Source organism: Ctenopharyngodon idella, chromosome 3, assembly GCF_019924925.1.
Source record: "Ctenopharyngodon idella isolate HZGC_01 chromosome 3, HZGC01, whole genome shotgun sequence".
NCBI lineage: Eukaryota > Metazoa > Chordata > Actinopteri > Cypriniformes > Xenocyprididae > Ctenopharyngodon > Ctenopharyngodon idella.
In genome coordinates this window covers 41,655,121-41,668,677 of record NC_067222.1, presented here as the reverse complement: position 1 = coordinate 41,668,677, position 13,557 = coordinate 41,655,121, and the positions used below count along the sequence as shown (strand labels likewise).

General features: G+C 37.8%; 1 protein-coding gene across 1 annotated transcript in view; it reads right to left on the bottom strand.

Moving 5' to 3' along the window:
• The window catches only part of srebf1 (sterol regulatory element binding transcription factor 1), a 29,600-nt gene that overhangs the window by 10,637 nt on the left and 5,406 nt on the right, over positions 1-13,557 (bottom strand). Inside the window, exons 2-11 of the mRNA XM_051886061.1 lie at positions 12,162-12,680; positions 6,124-6,296; positions 5,870-6,016; positions 3,923-4,141; positions 3,610-3,724; positions 2,892-3,046; positions 2,536-2,713; positions 1,674-1,858; positions 1,305-1,566; positions 189-355 (exon numbers count right to left, since the gene is read on the bottom strand). Of these exons, the coding sequence (XP_051742021.1) occupies positions 189-355; positions 1,305-1,566; positions 1,674-1,858; positions 2,536-2,713; positions 2,892-3,046; positions 3,610-3,724; positions 3,923-4,141; positions 5,870-6,016; positions 6,124-6,296; positions 12,162-12,680 (2,120 nt within the window). The remainder of the gene's footprint in view (positions 1-188; positions 356-1,304; positions 1,567-1,673; positions 1,859-2,535; positions 2,714-2,891; positions 3,047-3,609; positions 3,725-3,922; positions 4,142-5,869; positions 6,017-6,123; positions 6,297-12,161; positions 12,681-13,557) is intronic.

Genomic DNA, 13,557 nt, shown 5'->3' with positions numbered 1-13,557 from the left:
CAGAAAAAAAAAGTCATGATAATGAGATAAAAAGTCAAAATTATGACATACTAAGTCATTATGTCACAATTATGACCTAGTATGACATAATTTCAAATTGTAATGTCATAATTTAGATAATTTAGACAGCAGTGCAGCTCACTAGATATTGAAACAGGGCCTGTGAGTGTGAATGTGTGTGTACTAACAGTAGTGAAGTGAAGCAGACGGGGTAGGCTGGTTTTAACCCTCAGGGCTGCAGACACATAGATTTCTGCCAGTGTGGCAACAGGGAGACAGTCTCCTGCACACTCGGCCAGGTTAAGAGCGCTCAGTGCCATGTGGATGGCAGAGAGGTGGCTACCTCCGAGCTTACCTGCACACACAGATCAACATCATGAGCAAATACGATTAATGACTAGAAGACTTGGTACAAGAAATGCTTGGTTACGCCGACAAGCAACAAACGACAGTCATTCATTTCCAGTGTAGAGTAGTTCGGGAGCTGCAAGGAGTTGCAATCAAATGCGTATGGGTCCGATTTGAGCTTTGGTTGCAGGGTTATTATACTTAACTAAAATTAAAACCATTAAAAAAAAACAAAAAAACATTTTCCCTACATTATTACAAGAAGGTGGTACAGTAATCACAATGTTTTAAAGAAGTTTTCTCTGTGCAAACATCCGAAGCGCACACGCACAGAAAGCTGCCTCTCAGACAGCGTGTGAATAGCCTATTAAATCAAGCTCTCTTACGTGTCTTCTTGTGCTTGAATGGACAAATTCACAAAAAATTATGTCAAAATGCCCATATAGGCAAGTATTCTTGTGAAACATAGTCGGTTGAACACATGTAAAACAGTATGTTGGATCTGTGCAGCTCTTAAAGTGACAGCAGCCTAATAAATCTACTGCTGTTTTTGTCCTCAATGTTAATCTAACAACAAACGACAAAGAGAAAATCCCTCACAGCTCTTGACTGGTTGAGCCCTGCTGGAGCAGCTCTAAATATTCACTGTGCTATTAAATAGTAGCTCCTACAATCCATTTTAAAAGGTTAATTAGGCATGAAAATAACTGAAAGAGATATCTATTTGCTAAGCCAACTAAATTGATTCATATTCTTTTGGTTTCTCTGCCCAATGTTTTTAAAAATTAAAAAAATGAAATGAAAATACAGGTATCGGTACTTGGTATCGGCAAGTACTAAAAATTAAAGTATCGGTCTTAGACTCGTTCTGGAAAAAGTGGTATCAGTGCATCCTTAGCTCTAACAGTTGCACTTCACAAGGTTACCCGATTCCTCTATAAGCTAAAGCAACTTACCGGTCATGTGGAGTTGGTGTAGACGGTGGTAGACCAAGGCGGCATCACGGCAGCTCTTGCGGGCATCTTCCTGTAGGGGGCGGTTGGAACGAAGGGCTCCGGCACGGCTGGCTAGCCAGCGGCCCACCCACAGTCTCTGCAGACACAGGCGCAGGGCGGACCACAACATAGCACAGGTCAGGTCCAGTTGAGAAGTGGGCAGAGGTCGACCGAGAGCTTTGAGACACGTCCAGAGGTTCTGAGAAGCCTGAGCAAAGTCTCCCTGCAGAAATACATAAAGAATATTAAAGAAAGAGAAGAATAGAAGGGGATTTGGTGAACTTAGACCCCCAGATCGAACACAGATGAGCGCAAGAGAGTGTTTTATACCCTGGCTAGATCCAGGTCGGCCTGCTTGCGGTGTCTCCAGAAGAGGACAGATGATTCTGAGTGAGGTCTGGTCACAGGTTCTCCATACACGAGCAGTCGGATCAAAACTCCAGCGACCAGAACACCGTTTAACAGCCACACCAGAAGAGTGGGCAACATCCAATCCATCCAACCCCAAGACTCGGCTACACACATCAAAACAAGATTGGAGAGTCCACATTTAGATATTGTGTCTCTCATGAGCTAAAGGCCCTGGTATACTTCAAGTGAAATCGAAGAACAAACTGGTGTAACGTCATTCCTAACAAAATCAGGCCAAAACGAAATTCATTTAGAGTTTGTTTCTGGAGTTTGAAAAAGCTTGCCAAAACGAACTCTCCAGAAAAAGTTCACTCCAGCTGCTAAATGGCTTCATTGGTCAATGGCGATTACATAATAGGTCGGTGTGGCTTCTTTGACATGGGAAATCTTTTCCGGGTAATTTCTTCTGTTCAGTCCGTCGAGGTCAGATGTGAGTAAAAGCATGAACACACTGGAAAGCAGCTTTATAGTAGAAACTGAAGACACGGACACTGTTTTTCCAAGTATAATACTGTAAAGCGGCTTGTTTTAAACCAATCTATTGTATAAAGTGCTATATAAATAAACGTGATGTGACTGAATTGCAAACATATCCACATGGCTATGATAAGATGCTTTCTTAACTTCTGTTTTCTCAGCACTGTCATTTTTGTTGGGTGTTTATTTTGTTATTGAGAGAAAAGAGCGCAGTATTCATCTAAACTTCTTTTATCCCTAAGCCAATACTGAAAAAGAAATTGCTGTGAGTATATCAGGGTCTTAAAGATATGATAATTAGCACCTGTTTCCTGCATTGCCAGCATACTCCTTCCTGTGTGTCCAGAGACAGATGCCCCAGAGCTACTCCAGCCGCCACACAGCAGAGAAGCCAACGGGTTAAAGGACAGGAAGAGCATGGTGAATGCACACAGAGCCATGCGAGAGCGATCCAGCATTCCTCCAGCCCTCTCCACCACAGGCTACACGTGAGAACAGGAAACAGAGATGGTGTTAGATCGTGATACGCTAATTCTTCTAAGTTCTTGACCTCAAGCAAATGAATTATCCATTACATGTTAACATATTCAATTAGTCCATGACCTAAGCCAATTCATTAAAGGCATGACAGGAGTTGTAGATCATCTGAGTCTCTGTTACCTTGCTGTCTTCTACCATTGGGCTGTCCGGCTCCGAGTCGCTACCGTGGTGGGAGTAGGCGCCGCTGGATTGAGGTGAGCCGACATCTGATGCTGGAGGGGTGGGGATTTCTGGTTTCACGTCCACCTCCATGGTCACAAGGTCCTTCAGAGACTCTGAGTAGGCAAAGCGACAGGTCAAGGCAAAGACAACCACACTCTCCTAGTGAAAAAGAAGTGCACTTAATTGTATTGAATGTGCACTTGTACTGCACTTCAAATCTTAAAAGAATACTTTTAAAAACTGTACTTGCACATAATATAATATAAATTAAATAAAAGGCCATTTAAGTGTACATAGAGTAAACTTTTATGGCTTAACACACATAAGTACACTTATAAAGTGCACTTTGTAATAATGTCAAATTAAAAGTTTAAAGTACTATATATATAAAGTACATTAGAATTTTAGTAGTCTGTTATTTGATATTACACTTATAGTTAATATATTTTAAATGTAGTAAATTGCAACTTCATCATTACAATTGTGTAATTACAAATATATTTAAATACATGACATAGAAATTAATAGAAATGACATTAAAGTATATATAATATATAGCCAAGTATATAGCCAATAGTGTTATTTCAGAGGTGGAGCAATTCATCAAGTACATTAGATATACAAAGGGTCCATTTTGATTTCATGTTGACTTTGAAGGTACTCTGGGTGAGCTTACTGTTCTTCTGGATGGACATTTTGAGTGCCATGTTCTCCTGCTTTAGTTTTTGGTTGGACTGCTGAAGGTAGCGAATGTAGTCAATGGCTTTCCTCAACACTGCCGACTTATTGAGCTGCATAAGAGAGAAGATTCATCTTAGAATGGTGACATTTTAAGACTATCTTCCAGGTAAGATAAGGGCTAAAAAAATCTGGGTTAGTTAGCTCATACTATCTGATTAAAGTTTTCAAATGAGTTTCAAGGGTCACTACCATGAGCACAGTTTCTCTTGGTGAGCAAATAACCAGATTTTGACAGACAATAAGCCCACCTTAGCTTCCGTCCCAGCCACCAGGTCTTTGAGCTCAATAATCTTGTCGTTGATGGAGGAGCGGTAGCGTTTTTCAATGGCGTTATGGGCGGTGCGTTTCTCGCCTTTATGTGGCTGTCCCCCTGGTTTCCCGCTGATGGCGATGCGATTGATGGGCAGTTTCTCTGTGTCCACCATCAGTGGAACGGTGGTCAGGATGGTGCCTCCACTCATCAGCGCCTGAGACGAGAGATGCACAGGTCAGAAATGCCATAGGTATTTGGAAAATGGCAAATGTAAATTTCAATGTGAGAGCCTTTTAAACAAAAAAATAAGAATTTAAGTTATTCAATTAAAGTCCCCCTGTGTTGAAAATCAAGTTTTTAATGTTGTTGATATTGTCTATCTGGTGTTTTTAACATGCTTTAAGACAAACCATGTGTAAATTCATCAGTCAACACCATTGCTGAGTATTCTCTCTTTAAAACTGCAGTAAACCAAAGACAGTCTCAAACCCACGGTTTGAAATCGCTGGTGTTTCTGACGTCACAAACTACCTTGTAACCAATCACGTCAACGTGGGCGGACTTTAGCATATTATTAACTGACTGCGCAAGGGAGTCTCAAAAGAAGGTTATCCTGGTATATTTTTTCTGTTGATATGAAAAATCGTGTAGATTTAGCAATATGGCGGGTGTATGACGCATATTATGATGTTATGATGACATTGTAAAAAGCGATACCATTGTGCAGCGTTTACCTCAGTAAGTTGACCGAGTGGATCTCGTCTGACCTCGTGCGAGTGAGTGGAGGCGGGGCTAATTATCATATTCATAGATCCATGTATATTAAACGAGGCAAAGGTTTAGAGTTACATTCAAGGTATTTTAAGGCATTAAGAATTTTTTCAGAGCAAAAAACATTTAAATATGTAATTTTGGTGAATAAAGATGAGTTTTAAGTGATACAATTATTGACTACAGGGGGACTTTAACTTTGGCATGGTTTAAATGTGACATTTAATATCAAATTTCTGATGTATAACACTACTTACTTGATTGGCTAGTTTACACCAAAAACAAAATAATTTGAAGCGAATCTGCGACTTTTCAAACTTTGTTTGGCGAATATGTCTAAAATTTCAATGCCTGAAGGCTTGACATGTTTGTTGAAAAATGTAGGAGCGCATTTAAAAAAAACATTTGGGTTGCAATGAAAATTTATCAAATAATGTGTTTTTTCTTAATAAAAGGAGACATTTACAAGCAAAATTATTTACTTTATAAGAATACAAAAAGTAGTTGTCTTTTAACTTCTACAACCAACTGTATTTAATAATTATGTAATTAAACTGTAATAAACAGATTATTGTGCTGATACTAGTAAAATCTATATATTAAATAATATGTTCCAAAATGTTCTTAGTCTTTCATTCCTGTGACAATTAACATTGAATTAAATTACGGTTTACTGTGTAACCAAAATACCAATAATAACAAGAAAAAAAAAAAAAAAAATTTATAAAACAGGACTTTTAATTATAAACAGTTCTGAAATAAATCAGGACTCTTTTAATTTGAAAAGTCTATGCTTTACTATTTTAAGCACTCTTGCAACCATCTATAACGTATTACAATATAAACACCATAAAGTCAATAATGTAATAATTCATCAACAGTGATCATAAGCAATTGCTCGGCACCTTTTAATGATTGCGAACCAGAAGTCTGTAGAACACACGACAACGCCACGTTTTTACTTTGAAATGTGAAGTTATATCTTGATTCCCGTTTTTTCATACCCAAATTTAAAATGATCATTAAGACGTTTTAGACATTTAGGGACCCTTTTTTTATGCACACACATGCTCCTGAATACATTTGACAGTTGGCACACATCTATTTTTAGTGAAGCGCTGGCACTGCCACGCTCTTGTTGCGAACAGGCCGTGGGACTGTGTTTGTGTACCTGCAGTGAGGTGTTCTGGACTGGGGCAGTGGATGTAGCCAGCGACGTGATGCAGGGTGACGCTACTGTTGTTACCATGGTTACATCAGGCTTCAGAGTTGTGAGCAAGAGAGAGTCTGCCTTAATGAACTGCGGCTGCAACAAAACCTGCCAAACACACGAAGAACGCTCAGCACACACAATAAAAGATTGCTTGGCTGTAAAATGTAAATTATTGGGGATGTGGGCATTAGTGGGTCAGTAAAAGCACTTACAGGAACCTGCTGAACCTGAGGGGAGATTGTCTGTGTGGGTGGGCTGGAGGAGGTGGTCAGGATTGGTGAAGTCGAGAGGCTATGCACCTGGGCTTGGATGGCCATTGGCTGAACATTCTGTGGGGAGGCGGGGAGATTCGGGATTGGCTGAGGAGAGCTCTGCTGAGTGACAGCTGCAAGAGCAAATGAGATCATGAGAGGAAAGAAATGGCAAGAAGTCGCACTATAAGGGGGTTTACACGACACCATTTTCAACTAAAAACACAAAACTTTATGCGTTTGGGCTGTTCATTTACACGACAACAGTGTTTAGAAAGCCTGAAAATGCAAACTTTTGAAAACGGGTTTCAAAGTGCAAGTTTTTGAAAACAATACATTATCATCTCAGTGTAAACTACAAACACGCAAATTTGCGAAGATGCCGACATCATGCGCGTTACGTGTTAAGTCTATAGTCGCGTAGTGTTTCTTTACAAAGTGACATCGCCATCTACTGGCCTGGCATGAATAATACAGTGTTTTTAGTCATTTTCACTGATCTGTGTAAATGGAGATCGTTTTGACTACGTTGTCGTCTGTATGCGAAAAACACAAAGGAAAAACTTTTCCGTTTTTAGTACATCATTGTTGTGTAAACGTACCTTAAAACTTTTAAAACTCCTGAAAACAACTAAGATCATTAGAGCAGAAATCATAACCACCCTTTGCCACTTGAGGCACTATTTCCACTGTTTGAAATCTGTTGAAATGTGAACATGCTGTCATTCAAGAAAAGATTTAGATTCACACCACTCTTCACCAAACGCCGTTACTGACCAGTCCTGACTTAGCAATTGATACCAGTTTCTTAAATATCAGAATTTGGTTACACTTTATTTAAATGTGTCCTTGTTACAGTGTAAATATACATTTAAATACTGAGTAATAATAATTAACTACATGTACTTACTATAGGGTTAAGATTAGGGTTAGTAGCATGTAATAATGCACAATTTATAGTAATTATTATAGTAACGTGTAACAAGAACACTGTAAAATAAAGCGTTAGTCAGAATTTTCATACCAGTACAGTATCCGCATTCAAACCGGTATTACTGGTATTACAGTGCACCACAACTGTCCCATGCACACCCATGTAAATAACAACTTTTACATATATTTGTGTAAATTATGTAATTGTATTTTTGTATATCTGTTTTTTTTTTTTGTTTTTTTTTTACATTCTGCATCCTGGATTTACAGTGCACAGCATAAATGATTACACCCCCTCTGAACAAATACAAGAGATGTATTTTCTTCATGATCACTAATACAATTCAAGGAAAGAGTATGCCCTCCATAATTTTGAATATACTGCTCTGATCCTTCTTGGCACGGAGTGTACAAGTTCATGACAAATTGTCTCATCTGTCCTGTGTAACTCCTGGATGATGAGCTCCTTAAATGCCCTGATCTTTAATGGGGAGTGTTGCTCAACTCGTCTCTACAGAATCCCCCACAGGTGCTCAAGAGTGTTAAGATTGAGTGCAATACATGTCCACAGAAGGTTTTTTCATCTTTGGAGAATGCATATCCTCATTGTCATGTTGAAAAAATGCCCAACAATGCAGGGAATGAGGAAAGGGTAACATCTTCTGTTTCAAGTTTGTGTATTCAATTACACACACCTTACACATCCCTCACACCTTCAGCACTCATACATCCCTATATAAGAGCTTTACTACCACTGAACTTTACTGTGGGAACCAGGCACTTCTCACTGTACTCCTCCTCTAGCAACACCACAACATTTTGGATGCTGTTAGATCCAAAATGATTGATTTGGTCTCATGAGACCAGAGTATCGATTCCCAGAATCTATATTTTGTAAATATGGGCTTTGGAAATGGATAACTGTCTTTATTGTGCTTTTGCTACAGTAGGAAGTTCCAGTGAGAACAACAACCATGCATGTCATTTCTGCAGGCTGCATCTTACTCTGTGAGATAAACAGTCACTCTTTTCATAGCTTTTGCTGGCTCTGAGACACTCGCTTGGTATTTCTCCTGCTCTTTGTCTAGCAAAAAAATCCCTCATCACTAAATGAAAGCTTAAAATGAAGGCCTGATTATTTCAGGGGCCTTGTCACAAGTCCATTGTTTTTGAATTTCTGTGTTACTTTTGCTATATTTTCACACTTAAAACAATGATTTGGTAATCCTCTTGTACCACTGTCCTCTTTTGTGCTAAGAAATGACAGTTTTCTCCCAAGTGGTTCATTGTTGTCAGCATTAAATCTGAGAATGATTCAGTGGGCTATATAACACTTTTAATTGTCAAGAAATTACTTCTTTAAATGTTTTGATTCAACATACTTACCTGTTGATCAAACATTGCCTTAAACTTACAGCAGAAATTTTTTATTTCGTTTTATTTAGTAACTTTTAGGAGGGTGTACTCATTTTTGCTACACAACATTTTATCACCTTGATAATAAAATCTTATTTTCCTGAATAATTTTGACATGCTTCTTTGGTAATTGATTAAGCAGACTTGCTGGAACATTATATCTCTAAAGAACCCTAACATGTCTTCTAAGTAACTGAGTAATTGCTGACTTTCAGAAGTTTCAGAGGGGGTGTACTCATTTATGCTGTGCACTGTATGTTAAAGGGTTATGTCACATTTTCTCTCATGACGTTCCATACCCGTAAGACCTTCGTTCATCTTCAGAACATAAATTAAGATATTATTTGATAAAATCAGAGGGTATCTGAACCACACATAAGCAGCAACATCATTGCACCTTTTGAGGTCCAGAAAAGACATCGTTAAAATAGTCCATGTGACTACAGTGGTTCAACATTAATGTTATGAAGCGATAAGAAAAATACTTTTTGTATGTAAAAACAAAACAAAAAGAATAACTATTTAACAATTTGAACAGTTGACGCAGTGAACGCAGTGCAGACTTCCGTGTTTACGTCCATATGCCGGCTTACTTATATGTAGTTCAGAAGCCCTCAGTTTTCATCAAAAATATCTTAACTTGTGTTCTGAAGATGAATGAAGGTCTTACGGGTTTGGGACGACATGAGGGTGAGTAATTAATGACAGAAATTTCATTTTTTGGGTGAACTAACACTTTAAGTACTGGAATTCCTTGTGTGCTTGAGCTAATAAAACTGATAATAACATGAAAAGATGCAGGCAGAGGGTCACTTACTATAACGATAGAAATACATAACTCAATTCACCAGGACTGAACTTTGATCTACGCTAGTGTGATGCTGTATTCTCTCTTTGACCTGGCGGAGACATTACCTAAGCCGCGCAGCGATAAGCAGAATGAAACGAAATGATAAAAGCATAAGCAAAGAAAGAATGTGGGCTGGGCTTCTTTACACATGAACACAAAGTATGATAAAAGGTCACTAGGCCTCCAGGACTGACAACAGTGACTTCAGTCTGTACCTTGAACTCAAATCGCCTTTTTATGACAAATCACAGCTACCTGAAGGGAACTGCTGACATGATGTGACTGATCAAAGGTGATGGATTTTAACAGTGGTGGTAGTCATGATCATGTGCATTACTCATGAACAACAGGTGAATGGTCATTTACACAAAAGATTACATAATCTCAAAACACTTTTGGAAAGTTTTCTATGAGTAATGACATGCTTTCATGAATTTGATTCAACCTTTAAACCAACTATGTAAGGACTGAACGGATTTAAAAGCTAGTATAAACACTATGAAATCACTGTGAAACTATGATAACAGTATGACAAATGCTTAGCTCAAGCCGATTCAACCACCAATGCCAAGCCCACACATTTCGTTTTACATAGTTTATCAGGACTAACTTAATTTGAAAGTTTCATTATTATTTTCTTCACCAATATTTCATCAGATAGGAATCAGATACTGCACGTATGAGCTGGTGTAGTCAACCTGAAGACTGAAAAACAAAATGTCAGTTTGGTCAAGCCATTTTTGTTTAAATGTTTTGATTTTTTTTTTTTTCATTTTTTTTTTTTTTTTTAAACGAGAGTGAACAACAAGTATAAACAGTAAAAAGCCCATGTAACACACGCTACCGTTCAAAGGTTTGGGGTCAGAAATTGAAAGAAATTAGTTCTTTTATTCAGCAAGGATGCATTAAATTGGTCATTAAATTGACTAGTTAAGAAATAATAATACAGAATAAATGCTGTTCTTTTGAACTTTCAAAAAATGTATCTCAGTTTTCACATAAATATGTGGAAAATGTTTTCAACATTGATAATAATAAAAGTTTCTTGAGCCTCAAATCATCATATTAGAATGATTATTGTCACTATATCATGTGACACTGAAGACTGGAGTAGTGATGCTGAAAATTTAGCTATGATCACAGGAATAAATTACATTTTAAAATATATTACATTATAAACACTTTTTCACAATATTGTTTTTACTGTATTGTTGATCAAATAAACGCAGCCATGGTGAACAGGTGAAAGAGACTTTTCAAAAACATAAAAATGTCACGGACTCCAAAAATGTTGTACTGTAGCGGTTGCTTATTTGTTTTATTTTTTAAAAAGATAAAAAAAGACAGAAAATGGGAGAGCTTTTCCTCATACTTCACAGCAAATGTACAAGTTTGTTAGTGTCATTTTACTTTTTATTTGGTGCCAATGTTGAATGTTTAGATTTTTGTAAACAAGGCCAGTGAATCAAAAGTGATACTTGAAAGAAAAAAAGCTATTTAATATTCACTTTGGAAGGCTATTCAGAGATCTACTCATCTACTATTAGAGTCACTTTCTCCACATTGTATCAGATGCTTTAGTTAGATAGTAGTTACATAGTGATTATAAGCCATTGTAAAAGAAATTGTGACCAATTAGCTTATCAGATAACTGTGATTTACACTCGTTGAGATGAAGTGTCAATAGATGTAATTGACACATTTATGGTAAGACAGATAAGGCTGACATGGCATGTTTCTGAAGGTTTTATGTTCACTGGTAGCTCAGGCACATCTCTTGCACACGAATGACAGATCTTTCACATTTGTAGGCATTATGATTTCAGCGATGCGGAAAATGTGAACGGAATCGCATAATCCAGTCATAAAAATTAAATTTACTGTGATGTGTAATGTCACAGAATTTGGCTATTTTTAGATGTATAAATCAAAAGTAGGGCTGTAGAATGAATAAAATTGCGTGGTGGACTAGTGTCTGTGAATATTAAACGGCAAAAAGACTGCTATTGAATCTGAAGTCTGCATGTTCTGTGTGTCTCTGTGTGAATGAGCAGGACAGTCTCGTCTGCTACACACATACTGAAGCACATGGTGTTTTCAGCGTCTGTCGTCTCACTATATGAGGACATGAACTTCATCTCCAGAGCTGCTCTGAGAGACACTTCACCAGCATTACAACGTTACATTTCATAAAAACTATCACGACAACCCGTCAAAATAAAAGTTTGATTTAACTTGATGTAGAGTAGAATGTATGTCTCAAATAATAATGCTAAACATTATTTAAATATTATATTAATAATAAACATTTAAGGAATAGCACACATTGTTTCTTCCATGTTTTAATATTATCAGCAAAATTCTGTTGTGCAGCACGTTGTTTGACAAAATAATAAAAAGAATTATTAAATTTTTATTTGATTTTAATAGATTAATGTTTTTTACCACCATTACCACCATTTTTGATAATAAATTGGTATTAAATTATAAATCCAGAAAAATTTAAATGGACAGCACAGAATTTCTAAAAAAAATTATAATAAATTATTAAAAGTTTTAAGAATTAAATTTATTTGATTAACAAATGATTAACAAAATTTAATGAATCCATTAAAATGGAATTATAAAAAAATAAAATGGATTTCATAGGGCCCTACATTTTTCTATTTTATATATATATATATATATATAAAAATAGAAAAATGTAGGGTTTGAATTTGGGGAAAACTGAAATGTTTCCCTCGGCCCTGGCACATATTTCAGAAACATTGTCAAGAAACAAGGAGCTAATAAAACTCACCTGTATAACCGTTCTGGATGGGGTAAGTGACCACAGGCTGCTGCTGCTGCGGTGGTTGGGGTGTTGGTGAGCTGAAGAGGACCTGCTGGGCGGTGCCAAACACAGGAGGGCTCTTCACAGCCGGGGCAGGTTGGCTCTGGGCCGCCGGGGTGGAAGGGTGGAGGCTGGGAGATGGAGCGGGCTGAGCTTTGGGCTGCGTGGTCTGCAGTGTGGCAGGGTTGGCAGGGGTGGAGGTCACCTGTGCCAGAGGAGACTGCTGGAAAGTGGGAGGGTGGAAGACTTTGTCCGGGATGGAGGAACTGCGGGTGATGGGGGGACCCAGCAGGGCATCCAGGTGTGGGCTGCTGCTGAGGATGGAGGAGGTGTTGGTGGGCGTAGAAGAGGTGGGTGGAGGAGAGGAAGGGTTGGAGTGAGGCAGGGCTGAGAGCTCCTGCGTGGGCGCTGCGGGAGCAGGAAATGAAGTGTGATCAAACAGCCCACCAAACTCCATGTCCTGGTTGTTGATAAGCTGGAGCATATCTGTTAAAACATGGAAAAAGAGACGGATACAGTGAGCAACAGGGGCATCCTTAGGGGTCTTGCGGTGCACGGACAGAGGGGAATTTTTAGATATTTGATCAATTTTTTGCAGGTGAAAGAAATACAAATGAAAAAGAAACCCAAAATATTAAAAGCCATGGATGAATATTTGCTGATAAATCAACTGATATTTACGGGAGGGAAAATGACTTTGAAAGATGGCAGCATCTTATTATTATTTATTTTATTTTTTTTAACACATAGATTGGAGGTCTAATTAGTAAAATTATAAATCTATTAGTTTTAGCTTGTTGCATTATATGCAAGTGCTGACAGCTTAAAAAAAATGAGAAAAATCAAGTTTACATGCTTGTAACTCAGATAGTATTAATGATATCTTAATATGCTTTTAGAATCTGGTTCTTAAACTATTCTTTTGGCATCTTCATTTTTAAGGCCCTATTTTAGTGGTTCCCAAACTGGGGTACGTGAGGTGACAAGAGGGGGTGTGCCAACAAAATGCTGAGTTTTGCTGTTCATTTAATTCTACCCCACCTTAAAATAACATTAAACTAAGCATGTATTTCTAACAGGCAAAAATACCGTAAATACATGACGTCCAATCAAATCTTTTGGGGTCAAAACTGACTGCATCCACACAAGCAGCGTGCATGTGATAGATTGTGTGCAGAGTATGTAAATCTCATTACATTACTGCTGTTCTCGACAATGTACCTTTGTAAAAGTGGGGATTTACCACTTACCAGCATGAAGAACAAATAGCCTATAGACACAGATTTGCATAGAGATCAATTTAAGACTCAAACACTCTTCAATACAAAAACATACCCTGTGTGAGTTCTTGTTTTTAATGTTG